The sequence below is a fragment of the Archocentrus centrarchus genome, chromosome 1, assembly GCF_007364275.1.
Source record: "Archocentrus centrarchus isolate MPI-CPG fArcCen1 chromosome 1, fArcCen1, whole genome shotgun sequence".
NCBI lineage: Eukaryota > Metazoa > Chordata > Actinopteri > Cichliformes > Cichlidae > Archocentrus > Archocentrus centrarchus.
This window is the reverse complement of record NC_044346.1, coordinates 20,592,330-20,613,718: the sequence shown is the minus strand read 5'-3', so window position 1 is coordinate 20,613,718 and position 21,389 is coordinate 20,592,330. Positions and strand designations below refer to the sequence as shown.

Here is a 21,389-nt window from a genome sequence, read left to right as displayed (position 1 = left end):
TTATTTTTGGAAAAAATTAAATATGATCATGAGTATAGGCATACTTTAACTTCACCAAAAATAAGTCCCATCATCAACATAAACCCACATGGTTTCCACTCACTCGATGCTTTAAAAAAACAAACAAAAAAAAAAATCAGGAATTACCCAACAGAAAGCTGACAAAGTACAAAAAATATTTAATTGTAAAAGATGAACAAAAACTTTTAACACATACTTGGATAGTAATATTTATGCATTCCAAAGTGAAGTACTTCAGAAGTTAAAAACAAACCCCCCAAAACAAAAGTAATTCAAACCCAGCTCGATTTCAGAGCCACTGACCAGTCCAGGGCATGAGGCAGCGAGCAGAGCTTGGAGCACAGTATCCAGAAATGCCCGACTGCTAAATTTTGTTTATTTACACGCACTGGAAATAAATCAATAGGCCTTTAAAAACATTACTGGTGTCATTTGAGAAGCCACTGCAAGTTTCTAACTGGGCTTGTGATGCTATAAACAAGCTAAAGCACCTAAACATACCAAAGTTAGAAACCTAAACTTACCAAAGTGTATAAAATTTTGGTGCCGGTACATCTGTTAAATGAATCAGTGTTCCCATAGTTAAGCCATCTGCTGCAAAGTTTTAACTGTTTTTACTCAGATATTCAAAAATTTTTCAGTGGAAAGGCATATTTACAAAATATAACTGTGTAAAACCGATGAGATCGAAAATAAAAAATACTGTGCAACACAGACACGAGGAAGAGGTCAAGAGACATACAGTAGGATTTTCCCAGGGAATTTAATAAGCAACAATCATAACCAGATTAAAACGGCTGTAAAATGTCCATCCTGTTTTTTTCTTAAAAATGGCTCCACAAAAGAAGCAAAGAGCAACAAACACAAAGGAAAAAAAAAATAACATGTTTCTGAGTAAGACCTACATACAATGAGCTTCAAATCATGACTACAAGGTGTTTAAAACCTTCTAGAGTGTTTGTGTGCGTGCGTGTGTGCCTGTTTATGTGTTTTAAGAAAGGTCCATAATGTATCCAGGAAAGCTTTAAGAGTCAGAGGAGCTTGTATGCAGGGTTGGGAAGATATAAGGAAGAGTCTGGCCCAGTCTCTACAGTCTTGGTTTCACCTTCAGCAGTTTCCTCTTTACCTGAAAGACAAAGAAACTTGGAGTCAGTGTCAGCCCAATCCTGCCTCAGCACAGTCTTAACACAGATCAACAACCTAACATTTACGTAAATATCCTTATCTGGTAATCTCCTCAAACAAACTCTTATCTTTAGGTTGTTTCTTTCGATCCTGGATATCCCTGAGAGTTCATTAACTTTTACAAACATCTGTAGGAACTAAAAGGTAAAACCTGAGTAACATCATCAGGGATCAGTCTGTAAAAATCTGGAGGAACAGTAATCACGTTCAGACCAGGGGAACACTACAGGAGGTTGGAACCGTCAAAGTTTTAAGATCTGTTCGTGGGGTCTTTTTTTAAGCTTCTACTTCAGGGTAGGTACTCTAGTACAATGCAGTGTGGACTGGTCTAGATATGGCTACATGGTGGTTGTTGCTCCACCACTAACAGCTATATTTTTAAAAATGCATTAGCACAGAAGGATCTTGACATTACTGGAATACAGTTGCTGTCAGGCTATTGGTTTCTAATCACGCCCAACACAATGACCTTAACACACAAACAAGAGAGGTGTCACTGAACCAAATGCAGATTTTCAATATACGCTCGCTGATCACTTTGTTAGGTACACCTGTTCAACTGCTCATAAACACAAACACATGGGAGCAACTCAGTGTATTTAGGAATGTAGACATGGTCAAGACGACCTGCTGGAGTTCAAACTGAGCTTCAGAATGGGGAGGAAAGGTGATTTAAATGACTTTGAACGTGGCATGGTTGCTGGTGAGCGACGGGTTGGTCTGAGTATTTCAGAAACTGCTGATGTCCTGGGATTTTCCCACACAACCATCTCTAGGATTTAGAGCGAATGGTCAGAAAAAGAGAAAATATCCAGTGAGTGGCAGTTCTCAGAGAAAATGCCTTGTTGATGCCAAAGGTCAGGAAAACGGCCAGATTGCTGCGAGCTGATAGGAAGGCAGCAGTAACTCTGCATGCCTCATTACAACCAAGGTATACAGAAAAGCATCTCTGACTACACAAGTCGAACTTTGAAGCAGATGGGCAACAGCAGCAGAAGACCACACCGGGTGCTGCTCTTGTCAGAGTTGGTACCAGGACATCAGAAACAAAGACAGTGAGCACTGGGACCCCACAAGGCTGTGTGCTCAGTCCTCTCCTGTACACCCTCTTCACCTACGACTGCATCCCCTCCCAAAGCAACACCTCCATCGTCAAGTTTGCTGACGACACCACCGTCATTGGGCTGATTACTGGGGGAGAGGAAGCAGCTTACAGGGAAGAGGTGGCCCAGCTGGTGTCCTGGTGCCAGGAAAATAATCTCTCCTTAAATACAGAGAAGACTAAGGAGATGATTATTGACCCGAGGAAGAGAAGAGACCAGCATGCTCCATTATTCATCAACGGGACTCAGGTGGAGAGAGTGAAGACCTTCAAATTCCTTGGCACCCACATCAGTGAAGATCTCACCTGGACCTACAACACAGCACAGACTGTCAAGAAAGCTCAGCAGAGACTCTTCTTCTTAAGGAAACTGAGGAAATTCGGATTATCCCCCAAGCTCCTCAGCAACTTTTACAGATGCACTGTGGAGAGCATCCTGACAAACTCCATCACGGTGTGGTATGGAAACTGCACCAGTCAGGACAGGAAGGCTCTCCAGCGTGTCATCAAAACAGCACAATTCATCTGTGGAGCTGCCTTCCCATCACTACAGGACACTTATAATACCCGGGTAATAAAGAGGGCACACAACATCATCAAGGACCGTACCCACCCACAGCACACACTGTTCACACTCCTGCCGTCTGGCAGACGTTACAGGAGTGTAAAAGCAAGAACAACCAGACTAAAAAACAGTTTCTATCCACAGGCCATCAGGCTACTGAACCACTGACTGATTACCAAACTGTGATTACCTGCCTTTCTTTCATCTGTATATATCTGTATATATTGCACTTGCTTTATTATTTATTTATTTTTATTTTCTACTTTTACTTTCCTAATATACTAGTTCTTAAATTTTATTTTAACTTAGTTGCTTATTTCAATTGTCTGTAAAGCAGTCGCAAGTAAGAATTTCATTGCTCAGCATAACCACAGTGTTTTGCGGTGTACATGACAATAAACTTCTTGAATCTTGAATCTTGTAAGCTGAGAACAGGAAACTGAGGCTACTCTGGACTCGCTCTGGGCTCCTAAATACTGCCTGAGCATTGTTTAAACACCACAGCCTACCTGACCATGTCCGTCCCTTTATGACCACAATGTACCCATTTTCTAATGGCTGCTTCCAGCTGGACAATACACCATGTCACAAAGCTCAGAGCATCTCAAACTGGTTTCCTGAAATTGTGCGAGGCTATCATATGGATCAAATATTTCCAGCACCTTGTTGAATCTAGGCCATGAAGAATCAAGGTGTACCTAATAAAGTGTCTGGTGAGAGTATTTCTTAAATCATCATAGTTGAGTGGTCACTCATGACCTGAACAGCCTGGTATGTCTTTGTAGTGAGATGTGCTGTGTTAAACCATCTCACTGCCCTGTCTACCTGTCTTTCCTCCACTGATGGACTCTCCCTTCCTGCCAGAGGGAACTCCCCTCCTTGAAGACTTGGTACCTCTTTGGCTATTTATGGTGGACCAGGCTGCACAGCTTGACTGTGCTCACGTGAGCTGGTATCTCTCTGACACAGAGCTCAGGCTCGATTACAGTCACCCTCACTGTCCAGGAGGACGGTAATTGTTCCTACAACTCTCCCTGACTCCTCTCCAAGTTTCTCCCTTTTCCTTTCACTTTGCTCACAAATGGCCACCTGCTGAGACAAAAATAGTTAACACCTGAGACAAAGTAGGATTAAAATGTTAAAATCACCACTTTCAACTTTCTTTTTGTCTTCAAATTCTTCCTCAGCTTATATGACTAGTAACAAAAGGCTAAGCTTCGTAATGATCTTATTTTTGCCACATGCTCTTTTTCCTCCTCAGACCTCACCTCTGCAGATCAATCTGTCGCTTTGTCCCTTCGTCATTCTGTTGCTGCTGTTTTGACATCTTGATGTTGATTGACTCTGCAGATGGGTTCAAGTTGGGGTCAGCTGCTCTCTTCCTGCCTCTGCCAGTTCCACCCCCCACTGGTGCTGCTGCTCCCTCTTTGTCAGCTGCTACAGGAGCAGTTGCAGCAGATTTAGGTGGGCGACCACGTCGTTTGACAGGTGACGCCTCTGTCCCAGCATCGGGAGCAGTTTTCTGACTGGGTTCGTCCTGGAAAATGGCAAAAAAAGTTAAGCCAAGAAAAAACAAACAAACAAACAAACAAAAAAAAAAAACAGTGCTTAAAGGTAGAAAATGTGTAGGTCCCGTGTGAGATTACCTTCTTCACCTCGTCAGCCTTGATAACTGGGTTCTCGTTGTTTTCCTGCGCTCGGCTCTCTGACGACTCGGTGGTAGAACTGCTGTTACTGCAAGACGCATTTAAAATGAGATGAATTTTATGCGTAAAAGTGAGCACCTGTTGTGCCAGTGTACTTACCTGTTCTTGATTGTTGAGCTCAGCGGAGAGGAGTTGGTGCTGGTGTTACTGGCTGTGTCTGAAGCTGTGGTGGTTTTAGTGAAGATCCTCCTCCCTGGTACCGTCAAAGGCTTATTGACAGCTCCTAAGACAGGAGCTGGTTTGGGCTACATAATGAAAGAGAATTCAGCTTTTCACAATCAGAGAAACACAGCAATGATCTTTTTTTTTTTTTTTTTAAACCTTTTAACGCCACATCAGGATGCAAATTTACAATTTAATGCCAAACTGTTGGCATTCCATGTTGTACACCCCCCCATCCCTGCACTAAAATACATCACCTTTCTTAAAACTAAACATAACTGCTTTTTTACAGCAATAAGCCTCAGTAGTGTGCATTTACCTTTCCAGTGAGCAGCATTTGTCTCATCTCTGCCGTCAGATACTCTTTATCATTTTTGAAGTCCTGTTGAAAAAAATTATAAAAGAAAACTGACCATCATAAACTGCTAAACTAAAATTAACTTTAACAAAAAAGGTCATGATTTAGGCTCCTAACCATGCACGTTCTTCCAGCTATAGTAACATGAATCACTTTCTATCCTCAGGAGGAGGTGAAACACCTGTATGAGTGTGTTACCTTGTCCTGTATGAGGAAGAACTTGGAGGGTAGGACAGGCTCTTTTGGACAATCCAGATGACATGCGGTGCTCTTGTTGGCGATCACGAAGAGAGCAACATCGCAGACAATGTACAGCTTCTGTAATTGCAACAAGGAATGAAAGCAACAACGCAGAAAGACATTCAGTTAAATAATTATTAAAACCACTGCCTACTACTAATGTAAAATCCACAGACTTTGCTCAGTGATTTTTAAAGCATAGGAACTTTCATGAAGGAAACAAAAAAAAAGCTACAAAATAAGATTTAAAATGGCAATTTTATTATAAACTTTACATGCTACAGATTTGAAACTACAGTGCAAGTCCAGCCAAATGTATTTAAATGTTTGCTGCACTGAGTGTGTGTGTGTTAGTATGCACCGAGGCTATTACAGTCAATGAAAACCAAACTAAAAGTAGGTTAGCTAACTAAATCAGAAAATGCAAAGCTGTAATAACTCCGTCACAAACCTCGTTGGCCTTTGTGTCTTCAGGACACTGAGCATCCTTGGTTTGTTTGATGTTTTCTACCATCTTCCTAAGAAAGGCATGACTGTTGTTCTCATTCTTGGTCATCAGGACTTCTAGCATGAACCACAGGCATCTAAACAGATATGAACACACACAACAAATATTCTTTATGCCACAGCTGTAGTGATCATCATTTATCTGTATTTATTGGGCTTTATGACAGAACAAAAGAGCAATTTAGAAATGCGGGCATTTTCTGAAAGGCAGTCTCAGGTGGAGCCCAAATCAAAAACACACTCACTCTTTGATGTCTTTGAGTTGCTCGTATTCATGAGGTTTTGTGAAGTCTGGGTCGTGAGCCAGCAGGTGGATCATGTAAGGAACGACATACTCAGGAAGAAGAGAAACGAGTTTTTCTGAGGAAAGAGAATAACTAATTTTAATGCCTGTAAGTAACTTTCTCTGTCCTTTTTTTCAACCTGGGAAAAAGAAACCCCCAGTGAAACATTACACTTGTGGAATAGTTGGTGTGCTGCCAAAAGGACTGAATTAAGCATCTCAGTCAGTCTCAGCAAACAATGCTGAGAGTGTTTCCATGATGCTGTGTTTGAATTACAAGAGGGGAATATAAAACTGTAAAATGACCTTCATCAGGACAAAAACAATGTTGTCCTAGTTGTTGTAACACAAACCAAACATGTAAACAACAACAAACATTAAGGTTATGCTTCTGTCATTTGTTTCATGTTTTTCTATTGCTCTTTGAATTATGCAATAGGTTAACAGCACCTGACTAAAGAATTCATTTCAAAAGCTTGTTTTTTTTTTTATCCCAATGACTTGAAAGCTTAATATTAACATGACTGTAGTAAATCACAGAGCACACTAGTTTGCATTTTCTCTGGCACATTTTCTAACTAAATTTAGTCACTATTTGTACTACATTTGGATGGAACCTTACTTCTGTCCTCTTTCATCATCTAAACTGTCATCTAATAAAGAGCATGTTAAAAACTGCACATCAAAGGTCTTTGAAATGAAAGCAAGCAGCAACAGCAGTGTGTAATAACACAAAAGGTGAAGTTTCAGCTTGAAAACATCCAGAGGATGAGAACTGACCCTGAGCGAGGGGGTTTTGTTTGATGTACTCTCTGCGGACGGAGATGTTTTTGAGCAGGCACTGTCTGGCATGTGCGCGGCGCTCCTTCACCGGGTCCTTGGCACACAGAGCGAACACAGCCAGGTACTCCAGGGGCAGCAGCAATTTCACAAGAGCCAGGTGCAACTTCTGTGCAAAGATCTGACGAACCTGGTAGCACTCGTCCTGCACGGAGGAACAAACTGAGTTAGTTGGTAGATATTTACACGATTTTCCAACTGTGACATTCAAACATCTTCTACGACAGAGCCCCTGAAGTCTGACAAAAAGGTGAGACTTACATTGATAACGAGACCACAGAGCTGAAACTGCTCAGGTGTGATGATTTCATGGTAGCATGGCTCTTGTGCCAACTTCATAATGGCTCCACCTGCAGCCAACCTCAGACGGGACATGTCCGATTTACTGTCAGGAGAAAGAACAAACAGGGGCACCTCAAACACTAGCCAGGAAAACGTTAAAGCCTCCATCCAAAGCACTCTCACACATGACTCTAACAGCAGTCACTCAGCAAAGGGACCTTCAGCCCAAAATACCTGATCTTCTTCTGCTCTGTGAGGTCTCCTTCGCTGACCAACATGGCTGACAGCAGGCGCAGGGTGGAGTTAGCTGACTTGGATTGGTTGTTCTTCATTCCTAGTAACCAACGCACGAGTAACTTGATGGCCTGAACCTTTGGGAACAGAAATAGGAAAAAAAATATTATAGAAAGCATAAAAAATTGTGCTCTTAAATCATAAATACACAAAAATAGTTTTGATGAACAGATTGCACAAGTGAAATCACCTCTTACCTTAGCAAGAACCTCAGGTGAGACTTCTTCATCAGCTGTCCACAGCTTCCCATTCTTGTTTCCTACCGACTGAAGAAAAAGGCAGAAACCCATCAAATTTTCACTTTTTTTTCCCCCCCATACACACACACACACACACACACACACACACACACACACACACAACTTTTGTCTGGTACTGTAAGTACTACTTGCCTACACACTACTGATCTGCACTCACCCGGTCATTCATGAGCAAGTCCTTCACGATGAAATTGGCTACGATGGATTTCATTGGTGAAGCAAACTGATCTGGGGCTAGCATGGAGATATGACCCAGAGACACGAGCGGAGTAATGAGCTGCTCTGGGACATCTGCATTCAGACTACGTGACAGAGGCTGCATGTGAAGGAACAAATGGTGAGTTTGAAAAAAGGAGACGCGAATATCTGACCAAGGTGACATAAAATCAAACAATTGCTTAAGCGAAAGAGTTGACTACCTCAAAAATCTGCGCCAGCTGCACTTCCTTGTTGTTGAAGATGGCATGGATGCAGTGGACGGCCTGCTTGGCCTGGTGGGGTGTGCCGCGCTTGGCTTTCTGATGCAGGATAGGAATCAGAGTCCTGATGGACACATAAGAACAAGTGATTTAAGATGATCACAGCCAATAATTTCTGTCAGTTAGAGGTCAACCAAGTCCTTTTAGAAGGTTTTGGTTGACCTCTAATTTGGCATCTTCAATGTACAAAACAGTTTTTTTTTAATTGATTTACCCATTTGATAAGTAATACATTGAAAGTGAGTCTTTACAACACCAAAGGCACTTTTCTGGAGACTTAAACCAAACAAAGACTCCCGCCTTATAAAATGTTCCACACAAGCCCAATAGTGTTTCATTTGACATATACAGCACTGTCATTTACGTCACTTACGATCTTATCTGCTGTAACTCAGTCTCGATCTTCTGCCCAGTGTTTCTGAAAATCTGGATGGCTGCCTCTGCCACTTTGTCATCCTCCATTTTCAAACACTGAAGCAGAGACTCGTAGGTCTCTGCTGAGTGAAATGCGGTGGGGTGGGTGAAAGACAGGACCTGGAAACAGAGCAGGAAATGTTTTCTAACTAGTACTCTAACAACATTGTTTCTTCCTCTGTGTGGCGGTAATTTTATTTCAGAATACTTTGCTGACACCATGTACCTTGAGTAGCTCCAGTCCTGAGCGGATGGCAGTATCAGGGGTAACACCTTCCTCCTCATCATCAGCTGTGCCCTCAATGGACTTGTTCAGCAGCTTTACCAGAGCGCTACAGTAAAACAAAACAGATTATTGCTACTCCTATATTTAGCAAATTCATAAGTTTGTTTGCTTATAGCTGCAAAAAAAAAAAAAAAAAAAAAATCACACAGTAAAAAGTATTATGTGGAAACTGTTAAACTGCAAAACTTAAACACTACATGCCATTCAATACATGCGTTTCCTTTCTAATGGTGTTTTTCCATAAAGCAGAAAGGGTTAAACGTGTACTCTGCCAGACGCCTGCAGTTACACCTCATCACCACTAGGTGTCTCAGTGAATGAGTAAAGCCTGTCAATGGTACAGTGTTACACAATGAGAGAGACAAAGCTATGACATAAAGCACTCTGAGTGAGAGGAAGAGACACTGCTCGTCATATAACTACCTCTGTTTTGGAGACTGTACAAAAAAAAAAACAAAAAAAAAAAACCACACTTACTGGGACAGGATTTAGTAACTGACATTTTTCCCCCACAAACTGAAATAATATTTACTTTGATCCATTTTACTGGAATCAGAATATAAACTTAAACATGCGTTAACATTTTGACTCTGTTCTGAGTCTGTTTCATCCAGTATTCATGGGTAAATGTTTCTGACCTGATTGCTTCAGAGTCGATATGAACTGGGGCAATGCGCTCCAACAGGAACTTGACCATCTCCAGGAACGGGTTAGTGGGCTGTTTGGGGAATGTCAACTTCCGAGTGATCTCCCTCTGCACAAAGTATAAACACCACCACAGCACGTTAATACTTGTGTCATTCTGTGTATGTTAATTTAAACGCACATTCATACCAAGCCCTGTATTATTTCCCATCTATGCAGTCCTAAGCCCCTATAAGGCTGCAATAATAAAATTCAGTACTGTCACAACTAAAAAGGTAAAGAGGGGAGAAAAAAAAGCCAACCTTCCAGTTTCTTTGCTCTGTTGAAATCTGTCACTATCTGCATTTTAGGGAAGGAAGCTGTCTGTTTTACTTTTTTAAATGGACACATAATATAAAAATAACATGAACCATTGTTAGAAACTTCCACAGTTCCTTCTCCCTGTTTAAGTGTTTATTTCTTTTGTTTGTTTGTTTTTTTTTCCTTTGGACTGATACAGTCAAACTCACAGCACTAAAATTAGAGACTACATTTGCAACCTGAATAATTGTGCATAGTTAAAGAGAGAGAGAGGAGACTCTAAACATGTGAGTGAGGATATCTCAATGTGCATGAATGTTCATATCTTCTCACCACACAAATCTCAGCTTGTTTGCAGGAGCACGTCGGACTTATGAGCATCTCCAGTTGTACTCTGAGCTTCTCATCCTCACCGAGAACCTGATTGAACTTCTTCATGAAGTCCTGAGCTTTTCCAGCATCTGGTAGGTTCTCTGAAAACATAAGGCAGAGTTAGAATAGGAAATCAGTTACATTCTCAAGTAGAATGAACCTAGAGTATTAAAGGTGACCCATTTTGCTTCTCCTTATTTTCCGTCGTATATACACACGCTGTAACAATGACACTTTGACATGACCACTGGTGGAGCTGGGGAACAAATTCGTGAATAACATCCCTGACTTGTTGAGCAGCCACAACATTATTTGCATGTATTTAAAAAACTGGTTTTATATTAAAGTTGATCTATTATGCTTTTGGATACTTTGGCTGTAGCTCAGGAGGTTGAGCAGGTCACCTACTAACTGGAAGGTTGGCGGTCCAATCCCTGGCTGCCCCAGTCTGCATGCCAAAGTATTTTTGGGCAAGATATTGAACCCGTTTCTCTTTGATGCAGCTGTGAGAGTATGAATGCGTGCAAATGGGTGAATTTGACATGTATAAAGCGCTTTGAGTGCTCAAAGTAGAGTAGAAAAGCACTATATAAGAACCAGTCCATTTACATAGCCAAAATTTTAAATAAAAGAAGTGTACATGCAAATAATCACTGTGAGCCAAAAGCTCAGGTTTCAGAATGCTCTGAACACTTGCTTTCTGACAGTTTTTCTACTCTTGGTATTGTATGGTGTAAAAAAGAGGGGGGATTTTTAATGTGGAACACATCTTTGGTTCTGAGTACAGAAACCCCACCCATCTGCTCCTTAAACCTTGTTTGCAAGGGGCAACCAATCAAAGTAAGTAGGTTTAAAGAGAGTGTAGCCTTAACCCTTTAACACCGAACCTGTCGTCAGCGACAGAACGATTTTCAAATGTCCCACTGTTCCCCGACTTCCTGCAACAATTACCATAATAACTATGTTGGGTGTGAAGCGCAATTTCTCAGCTTTCAGAAACCGTTTGAATTTTTCAGATAGGTCAAATGGTTGCATAATTACGGTAATAAAAAGTACTTTTGATCTGATATCTCAGCCTTAATGCGGTCTGTGTTAACCAGGTGTTCACGGCAGGTAACGGTGTATCAGCAGCAATCACCCAGTGTTAAAGGACAAGGAGTTAATCAACTTGTTTCAGTCAGTGGATAAACTGGAGGGCCAAGTTTAAAATAAGTTGTGTTTTTTGTTTTTTTTAAAACTGTGAATCAAACAAAGCTACTCTAGCAGAGTCAAAGTGTAGAGTACTGTTTGTATGTTTACAACTTACTGGCAATACTCATCAGCTTCCCAAACATTGCTGTGTTGTTGGCCTCAGACTAAGAGAAAGAGAGAGAGAATCATGTTATAGATTTTAAAGAAGATAATGGAAGAAATGACGTGTGTGTGTGTGTGTCTCTCAATGTACCACTGGCAGCTTGTGGAGGTCAAGCAGCTCTTTGACGAGGCCACGGAGCATGTTCTGACACTTCCACATCTCATTCAGAGCCCTGAAAGCAAAAATTAATGACACAAAGAGAGAGGAGAAAAATGTGGCATCAACTATGGAAAAGAACAAAGGGACAAAGGGAAGATCATTATACTGTCCTCGTAAAGCCTGAATTCTACTCTGTTGTGCACATGCACATCAGAATATAAGACTCAACAGAGAATCAACAACTGAGTATTCATTCCTGTTATACTTCTTTGAAGTCCACTTGTCTGCCGCCTGGGGCATATGAGTAATTGGTGCATCGTAATACAAATTCTCTGTGGACAAGTCCACACTGTCACAAAGAACAGGCAGGCACATGGACATCTGCACAGACCCCTGTCCTCACCATCTGATGCTGAAATGTACATCGCTCAGGCCTGAGCGGACCCTAATGGACTCGCAGATGCAGAAATTATCCAGGCTTATATGCAATTGCTTTAAATGTGTTTTCATGCTGCGTACAGATACAGAGATGGGTGTGCATCCTATTTTGAAGTTTTGTGATGGGTGTTTATGGCAAATACACTCATCAGTACTGATGTATATAAATCTAAAATGATTTGATGGTGTTATTAGTGCAGATTTACTGACTTGACAGCATTTGTGTCCAGGCAGGCATACAGGTAGTAGAGGCATTTCATCTTCTCCTCTGTATCAAGATTGTGAGGGACCATGTACTGGGCAAAGATCTTCTCGACCAATAACCTGAAGAAAAGGAAGGAAGAGTTTCCATTAATTATTTGAAAAAAGAAGAAAAAAAAAAAAAAAATCAATAAATCAACTACAGATGGAAATTTAAAGTTTTCTGCTATTATTATTATTATTATTATTGCTATAGGTCATCTCCTCAGCAGCGGACAACAAGCCTTATTCTGCAACATTAGTTTTGGAGAAAAACCATCATTATCACAAACACTGTAGGGAAACTGTTATTTTAAAACAGATCAGTCTCTAAGGTGCCCTCTTGGCCTGGAGCAAAGATTCTGTGAAGTGACTCAGTCTGTCCTCCTCGTTTTTCCTCTGGAGTTGCTGTTAATGCTGGTCTGTTGGTCACGAAGTACAAATGTTTCTGCTCAATTATCAAGTAATTAAATCTAAAACAAATCTACATTGTTTCCTTTTCTGAAAAAAAAAAAACATGCGCTTTACTTTGCCCTCGCAGAGGAGTTAAAAAAAAAAAAAAAAAAACTTTAGTAAATTTGATTCTCAGCAGTAGCAAATCATTAATCTGATTTGTTGAGCATGCATGTTCTCACTTGTCATCGATACTGTTCTGATAGTAGATATGCAGCAGTTTGTCTTTGATCCAGCTGATCTTCAGGGCAGACTCTTTTCCCGCCTCATGGTGCAGACAGTATTTCTTGTAAAGCTGAGCCAGGCCCATCATGGCCTCCTTACGCACACGCCACTACAGGACAAGGGAGTACAAGGAAGGAAAATGAATTAAAGAGGGGAAAAATTAAATCAATATTTGGGAAGTAAATTCTATTATTTCTTGTTTCATGAGAAAAGAATTTTGTTTTTGGGAAATTTTCGCACTTTTATGAACACTTACATAAACTCTGAGAATTCATACGTTTTATTTCACAACAGTTTGAGGTCCATGATTGCTGATTGTTACACTAAAATAATGTCATTGCTAATAAACCAGCACATTACTAGCTGTAACATAATACATGCCTGTTACAATATCTGTACTACAAATATTTATCTTACCCTCTTGTCCAAGGTCCTTTCCCGTACAAAGCCTAACAGTTGGTCATTGACCAAGTTGAGGTCTTTCTTTCCAGCATTAATGATGGTGACGATGACATCGTGACGGATGGCTTCCTCTGGGTCATGGGAACGCACCTTCAAATATTCTGAAAAAATAAAGAATAAAGATAAGCAACAATATTTCTGTTAAATCGAGATGAAAAACAATGGATTAAGGCACCGCAATCGTGTAAAAACAAACACAACACAAAGCAAACCTGTCAGGTCTTTTGCCAAGTCTGGGTGGTTCATGAGGCAGTGGCTGGCAAACTTTACACACTCTAATCTGACTGGTACGTGGATGTCATTGAACCTGGAAATCAAAATAAAGTTAGACATGATTAATTTGACATTAGTAAGTTTGAGCAACTGGGTGAATTGGCAAGTGTTTGACTGACGAAGTACAAATAAAGCGTCTTAGTAAAGCTAAGTAAATAAGACTGGTGAGGTCTCCAGTGTTTCACACACAGACTTTACATGGGCACCAAAGAATAATCAGCGACTCATTTCAAGCATTTTTCCTTTTTTCCCCTCTCGCTCTCTTTTAAAAAAAAGTTTTTACAGCGGTAAAACGCCCTCTCTGCAATCCACGTTCTAGTGGAAAATCCCCTCACTATTATTTTTAAAGGTTAGTCACTGCTAATTAGTGAGCATGTGCCCTTCCTCTCTTGTGTTTACTGGCTTGCTCACTGGCCAAGTTGCTCTTATGTTGGTTGTTGCTATTGTTCAGCTAGTTCCCCAAAGACAATCGCATTCTACAAGGTGTACTTGTACCTGCTGCAAGTTCAAACCAGAACCTGCATTCAGCTGCCTCTCCATAGAGGACTGAGTCCACTTCCTTAAAGGACTCCTTAAATGAAGATGTCTTTGTTCTGCTCTGGATATCTGCTATAACCAGAACCTGCAGCAGGAGGTGAATTATTTCATGTGCTGCTACACCAAACTGACCCAAGCTGCAGGGCAGAATAAGGACTACCTGTTGCCAGCTGAAGTCCACTGAGAGGAAAAAAGACTCACTGTACTTTGTACTTAAAAAAATTAATATTTGCAGGGGAACACCTTATAAACTGTATTAACTTCCTAATTAATCATGAAAGCATGCACCTTCCATACACACATGCACAGATAATTTCTATTTCAGATAAATGATTTTCTGTATCCAAACCACTCCTAAATCCAACTAAATAATCTCTTCTCGCATTGTGTTTTGTCTCTCCTGATTGAATCAAGTCAGCTTAAAACATTGCTTCATGTCTGTAATGTTCATCATCATCATCGTCAAGCTTTATTTATCATGTCACCCACCGTCCTAGGAAGCACTGCCACAGCGGTCTGTTCTGTGAGGCCAGCTCTGAGTCTTTGGCCCCAAACAACTTAGCTAGCAACCGTACAACAGCGAGACGCTCCTCGCCATCGTTGCTCTGCAAACACAAAACACACACAGTTATTTTTAATACAGGCTACCGCTTTTATCCAATTTTGAAGTGGTTATTAATCCTGTTTGTATCTTGTGCTCAGGACCCATTGCTTCCACACACTGCTGCAAAGCAGTTTTAGCACTTTTAGAGGCACAAGTCCAAATTTGTCCAAAAAAGAAAATCCTTCTTACAACAGCATCTAACTGAAAAAAGAAAAAAAAAAAACAAAAACAAAAACCCCACAACATTAAAAGATGAGTCATGACTCAGTAGTGATGCAAGATTAAACCTCAATGATGCAATTATATCTCAGCCAAGAGTAGGTATTGGCAGATATTGCCTCTCTGACTGATACCAAACAAGACAACACTGACTGATGTCAGTGGCAAGTGTTTAACTCTTCTATCACATCACTCTTGCTCTCACTAAATTTTCAGTGATTATGGGATGAGGAGCTGAAACACACTAAAAGAGTTAATTTTTTTATAATGAAGACTTTTGTACCAGCCATCTGCCAAATTGTTGTGCTAAATATCAGTTTCACAAATTGGTGCATCCCTATATAAACCTGGTGGACACACAATGGTCAGTAAGAGAAAAACAGAACCACAGACATATTTTTTTATTCCATGCATTCTTCTCCATTCTTAAAACCTGGTGCTCACCCTTAAGAAATTGGGAAGATCTTCATATGAGGATTGTGCTATGTTATATTAAAGGTGGCAAACAAAGCCTTGACTGCCAGCCTCAAGCAGACCTGTGTGGCCAGCACAGATTTGTAAGCTCACTTCCTTCTAAACATAATTCAAACCATTATCCTACATTCCTCAAGGGGCATCAAGGCAATTTATCACATTCTGCACAGCTCCTTCTGTAGGCAGAAAACGATTTATACAACTTTATACATCTTTTTAAAAACGTATGCAGAACTCAGAACTCCTGTAAATAAACCCAGGTTTGTCAAATACACAGACATCCACTTTTTTAACCGTCAAAAGGTAGACGGTCTATTAAATATGAACCCTACAAAGGTTGATTAATATTAAAAATGCATACTGTACATCTAAAGTAGGGTTAAAGTTTGTTTAGTGACTACTGTGTTCACCTTAAGCTTGAACTCCAGCTGTGGCATGACAGAGGTAAGCAGCATAGGGTCAATGGCAAACAGTTCCTGGATGAGGTCAAAGACGTGCTCTGATAAATCGCTGACTGATGACTTGCCCATCACTAAAACCTGATTGAAGAACTAAAGACGGAAAAAAAAAAATAGATACACAGATATTTAAACTGACCAAATCCAAGGGAGAAACAAAAACACAGAAAAGTGAGAAGGTGCAAGTAAAACATCAAAAAAAAAAAAAAAAAAAAAAAAAGCAGTTGAGTGCAGGATGCTACGCACATTTGCAATACACGTCTCAATGGTTTGGACGGTCCTCTTCAGCAGAGTCTTAGCAAGATCGTACGCTTGCTTGTTCAGATTCTGTTCCAAGGAAGGTTAAACACAGATTGATTAATTCAACTAAATATCTTAATCAAAAAAAGATTAAATGTAACTGCAGTCATTTTTATTTTTTTGCTCCAGTCAAACACACCATTAGTTAATGCGGTAAGGACAGTTCAAAATCTTTCTAATTACCAGAAAGCACACAGAAAATCTTAATGCAAAACAATGACAGCAATCACATAGTTCTAAAAATCTTTTTGAAAAATGAAAACAATTGAAGAATATTACAGTTTTGATTTTATATTGTATAGTAGGTTATTTGTTGTCTTACCTTGTGTGCAGGGATGAGGTTAATAAGGATGGTGTCCAGCAGCTCCTGTGTGACTCCATCTCCCTCCATGATGATAGAACTCATCAGGTCCATCATGTGCATCTGCACCTTCTGGTTATGGCTGTTACTGTGAAGGAAGAGGAACAACACAACAAAATAACAAAAACAAACTAACAAATAAAACTAAATTAATAATAATGTTAAAAAAAATTATCTATACATAAACAGTATTTATTTATATAACAGTATTCCAATTAGGCAGTGGTAAAATCTAAATGCTTAAATGTTTTAAAACGAGTCCCATCTATCAATTCACTTCCTTCTTGGCAAGTGGTAAATTTTATTTTAAATTCTAGTGTAAAAAAGAGTGACAGATTCATGTGATAAAAGTTCTTACTTGATAACAGAGAAGAGTGTTTTGAAAAGCTGGATGAAGATCTCATTGCAGTCCTCCAGTTCGAAGCAAATGTTGTACGACTTCACCCACGCCAGGTTCTACAAACACAAAAAGAAAACACGAAAGAAAGCCATAAATAGTTTTTTGTTTTGTTTTTTTTTAGCAGTTAATACTATGACTGTGTAATTTACCTTTTAACTAAAAAACATAAATACAGGTTTTTATTGTTTACTGTACCGACTGTTTAAGAAATGTCAGACTACAAGTCAGCACCTTACCTCCAGCAGGTAGAAGTATCGGTTAAACTGAGGACTCTTGGTGTCTTCTAGCCCCTTTAACTGTCTGGTGATGAACAGGAAGATGTCCTGGGGAATTTTGGGAAAGCGACCGAGTTAAACACTTTTATGTTAGTGCTGCTGAGTACACACAAGTCTCACAGTAGCAGTGCCAAAGATGATCATGGGAGGCTCACAGCCAACACTGAGGTGTGCTTCATCGTAAAATAACCTTGCTGCTGTTTCGAATTAAAAGAGCCGAAGGCCACATCAACACTGTAATCTTGCTGCAAACTCAACCATGTCAATTAATTCACGAACCAATTTAGTGTACTTTTCATGTCACACAACCTTAATGAACTCTACAATAGAATTTGAGCACATTTTTAAAAGGGTGTGCATAATTATCTGACTTAAAAATTAAGCTTTGCTCCCCTCGCTAGTCTGAGCAGTGCGTAACCACATGTAGTGCAGGCGTTAACCCACCAGGAAAGAAGGCTACTGATGCTAACACTACTATACATTAACCACACTGGGCAAACCGATATGACACCGCTCGAGTGTGCAATGCCACAAAAGGCACACTTGCTGTTATGCAAAGTGATGCACATTTCAGGGGTTTTGGGCATTTATTTATTTAGTTAAATAATGTGAATAACAGTTTCAAATGGCTATGTAAGTTTTTATTAAAATGATCAATTTTGACTGCTTGAGTTTTTTCCCCTAATTTTTGGACGTCTGTTAATCTGATTTTTTTCCTCCCACTTTTTAACAGACTATTATTTGCCAGTAATGTCCCTCATTTGTTCAGGGGGTTCCTAAAGATTGGCCTGCATGAACTGAAGACTAACGACCCAAAGAGCATTTCAGTGGACAGACCCGTTCACCATCCACTAGGTATCAATCAAACAGACTCAACTATTAGCTAGGAAACAAGCCATTAACTGAATAAAAGTCAATGTTTTTATTAGTTCATAGAAAATGACAATTGTTCTATCAACTTGTCTAATGATCACAGTTTGGACAGCCATGCAATACCCTTGAGGACAGTGTTCAGCCCAGGGTTAGTATCTAACCTTGAGTTTATCATGGGAAGTATAGGGAGCCTCAGGGGCATAGATCCTGAAGATATCAGCCAGACAGCAGGCCACTAGTAGCCGAACGTCTTTATTGGGGTTCCTAAGGAAGAACTCTGATGCCAGGTGGAGTGCCAGGCCGAGGTATTGCTGCTTCTCCTCTTCGGAGTCTTGATCCATGTCCATGTACGTCTTCACCACCATCTGTTAAACAGAGCAACAAGGGTGGAGGGTGAAATGGTGGATGCTTTTACTTAAAAAAAAAAAAAAAAAAAAAAAGAAATCAAGTGGAATATTTTAAATGCACTTCAGAGAAAGCAGAATGCTCATTCCCCTACCCAAAGAGGTTCTACTAACATTGCTGGGTGGCATTAATGTAACTGTAATTACTCCCCTTAGGTTAATATAGAAGCACTGTCACCAAGACTTGTACCAGAGAGAGTTGACAGATGACTTTTCATTTGTAAGACATAAGGCCGTTCGCATGCACTGCCAGGAGAGGCACACATTTTCTTTACCAAATCCATCTATGAGTTTCTCCTCGGCACAGTTTAAGATAAGATAAGATAAAACTTTAATGATCCCACAACGGGGAAATTTGTGCATTACAGCAGCTCAGTACAGAGAAAAATGAAAAGGATGAATAAAAACAAATGAACTAAAATAGAATAGACTAGAAAAAACTATACACATATACATAAGCACTATATACATAAAATATATATATCAATGTCAATACACACATATACATACATACACACACACACATCAGAACACTATATACAGATATCAAACATATACATTTGTAGCCAGTAAGGTACACAGCATACATGGTATGCATTATATGGGTGAGTGTAATAAATAAAATGTATATGGACTGTAAGGATAAAGTGATGGCAGAGGAGGTAAAGTGTCCATTTGCAAAATACATTTTGCAAAATACTTTGTTATATACAGTATGAGTGATCGAAACACCATCTTTTCTCCATTAAGTTTCATCCTGAAAATGAACTCAACTGTCTTAGTGTTTTTTTTTTTCTATGCAGCCTTGGTGAGCATGGTATCAGAGCAGATGGACAGGTTCTTCACCTGCTGTGGGTTCTGTTTTGAGTGTCCCTCAATCTTGCAGATTACATCTGACCCAGAGACAATGTCTTCTTTGCGGAAATAGCTGGATGACTGTGAGGACCAGCACAACAGCAACACTGGCCATCAGGCAAGTAGTTGTAGAAAATGGGAAGGATTGGGGACAGCTGGTTAGAAGCAACTCAACTTTCAAAGTAAGAGGGAGTGGATTATTGAATAGTAAATTGATCCTGCACAGCACTGTTCTCCCAGAAATAAAAAATAATAATAATTATATTTTCAAAAATGTTAAAATGAGTTACCAAATATACTTGGCCATTAATATACACAAGTGGTCCACCCAAGTAAAGTCTATGTGTGAGAAACGGACGGATGGATGGATTTTTATGATCTTAATAACACAAGTGGTGAGAGTGACAAAAAAAAAAGTCATTTCAGAGTGCTGTGGGTTTTAAAGAGTTAAATGGCTAAAAAAAAAAAAAAAAAAAAAAAAAGACTACTCAAGCTGAAAGTGACAGCTTTCCAGCACTTATCAGTGTTGATGTTGTCTTTGCCCTTTGGATTACAACAAATATAAACTTAAGTTCAAAGGACCGTTTTTTTCTCTTTTCCTTTTTTCTTAAAAAAAAAAAAAAAAAATCTGCGTATTTCTACGTAATATGAAACACTGATATCTCAAGCCTGTCTTCACACCAATCTTATCAATCCAGTGATATATTTTTTTCAGTTAAGATATCTCTCTTCCTCTGTGTGTGCGTGTTTATGTGTATGAGAGAAAGCTGAAGCATAACAGAAGAGCTCAATCACCAGCCAGCAGGGGTGGGGGATGGGCCACAGGCTCCAGCAGACTGCAGAGCACCACAATTACTCCTACAGACACACACACACACACGCGCACCCCAAGCCTCTCTATTCTCAGCTGAAACACTTGCTACCCAGAGCCGAGGCTCTCCACGCTGAACGCGTGGGACTGTTTACTTGCATTGTTGCAACCTAAATCTAACAAAAGATTTAGTTCAATGTGAACTAGAGTGACATATTTTCAAATAGCTGCTAATGCAAGTTCTTGACTCTTGAATCTACAACCTTTAAATGTTAGGCTAAAATTAGGCCAAAGTCCTTTCACAAACAAGTCTCGCAACTCAGCAGCCATTTCAAAATGCCTTTGTGCATATATCAGGGAAGTTATTTGAAGCGTTATCTAAATAAATGTTAATGGCCACAGATGCATAACTAGGTGTATCACCAGTGAAATCTAATAAAAATAAAAAAAAGCCTTAAAAGTTTGCTCATTTTGCTACAAATTGTATTTCTACCATCTCTGCTGCTACATTCTTCTTCCATCATTTTCAATTAAGGTTTCTTTGAGGGCCATGTGTCCTCATTGTAATGTCTGATTAAGCCATAACTTCACCATGCAACATCTCCTTCCTCTTAAAGAGTTTGTTTGGAAGGCAAATGCATAGTGATGGCCTTGTAGTGTAGTGTCACTGCGGACTAAACTAAAGGCCCATGGACGTTCACACAGAGCTTCACATTCATGATCTAAAGCGTACAGACCCAAGTTGGTAGTGGACACCTAAAGTACAACACCAGTGAAACAAGCAGAGCAGACAGCACATAGAAGACAGTGGAAACAGTGAACCCAAGTCAAGTGAAGGACGACGTTTTACTCAAATCATGCAAGAACTCAAGCTCTACTCTTGTGCAACCCAAAACCCAACAAGTAAAAAGTAAGACTCAATAAGAGTCCTTTGTCAAACTACCTAATCAACAAATGCAACGACCACATTTTT

General features: G+C 39.9%; 1 protein-coding gene across 2 annotated transcripts in view; it reads right to left on the bottom strand.

Annotated features, from left to right (window-relative positions):
- Positions 1-159: 159 nt before the first annotated feature.
- The window catches only part of pds5a (PDS5 cohesin associated factor A), a 28,925-nt gene continuing 7,695 nt past the window's right edge, over positions 160-21,389 (bottom strand). For both annotated transcript variants that reach the window (XM_030737798.1, XM_030737804.1), the window contains exons 3-33: positions 18,508-18,711; positions 17,435-17,521; positions 17,157-17,254; positions 16,760-16,886; positions 16,384-16,464; positions 16,090-16,230; positions 14,872-14,987; positions 13,785-13,879; positions 13,528-13,673; positions 13,068-13,219; positions 12,403-12,516; positions 11,746-11,827; positions 11,608-11,656; positions 10,263-10,402; positions 9,623-9,738; positions 8,925-9,030; positions 8,658-8,818; positions 8,225-8,348; positions 7,963-8,121; positions 7,743-7,811; positions 7,486-7,622; positions 7,231-7,354; positions 6,910-7,114; positions 6,092-6,206; positions 5,791-5,923; positions 5,298-5,417; positions 5,061-5,123; positions 4,679-4,824; positions 4,520-4,607; positions 4,142-4,410; positions 160-1,147 (exon numbers count right to left, since the gene is read on the bottom strand). In XM_030737798.1, coding sequence (XP_030593658.1) covers positions 1,144-1,147; positions 4,142-4,410; positions 4,520-4,607; positions 4,679-4,824; positions 5,061-5,123; positions 5,298-5,417; positions 5,791-5,923; positions 6,092-6,206; positions 6,910-7,114; positions 7,231-7,354; positions 7,486-7,622; positions 7,743-7,811; positions 7,963-8,121; positions 8,225-8,348; positions 8,658-8,818; positions 8,925-9,030; positions 9,623-9,738; positions 10,263-10,402; positions 11,608-11,656; positions 11,746-11,827; positions 12,403-12,516; positions 13,068-13,219; positions 13,528-13,673; positions 13,785-13,879; positions 14,872-14,987; positions 16,090-16,230; positions 16,384-16,464; positions 16,760-16,886; positions 17,157-17,254; positions 17,435-17,521; positions 18,508-18,711 — 3,771 coding nt within the window. In that variant the 3' untranslated portion in view covers positions 160-1,143. The remainder of the gene's footprint in view (positions 1,148-4,141; positions 4,411-4,519; positions 4,608-4,678; positions 4,825-5,060; positions 5,124-5,297; positions 5,418-5,790; positions 5,924-6,091; positions 6,207-6,909; positions 7,115-7,230; positions 7,355-7,485; positions 7,623-7,742; positions 7,812-7,962; positions 8,122-8,224; positions 8,349-8,657; positions 8,819-8,924; positions 9,031-9,622; positions 9,739-10,262; positions 10,403-11,607; positions 11,657-11,745; positions 11,828-12,402; positions 12,517-13,067; positions 13,220-13,527; positions 13,674-13,784; positions 13,880-14,871; positions 14,988-16,089; positions 16,231-16,383; positions 16,465-16,759; positions 16,887-17,156; positions 17,255-17,434; positions 17,522-18,507; positions 18,712-21,389) is intronic.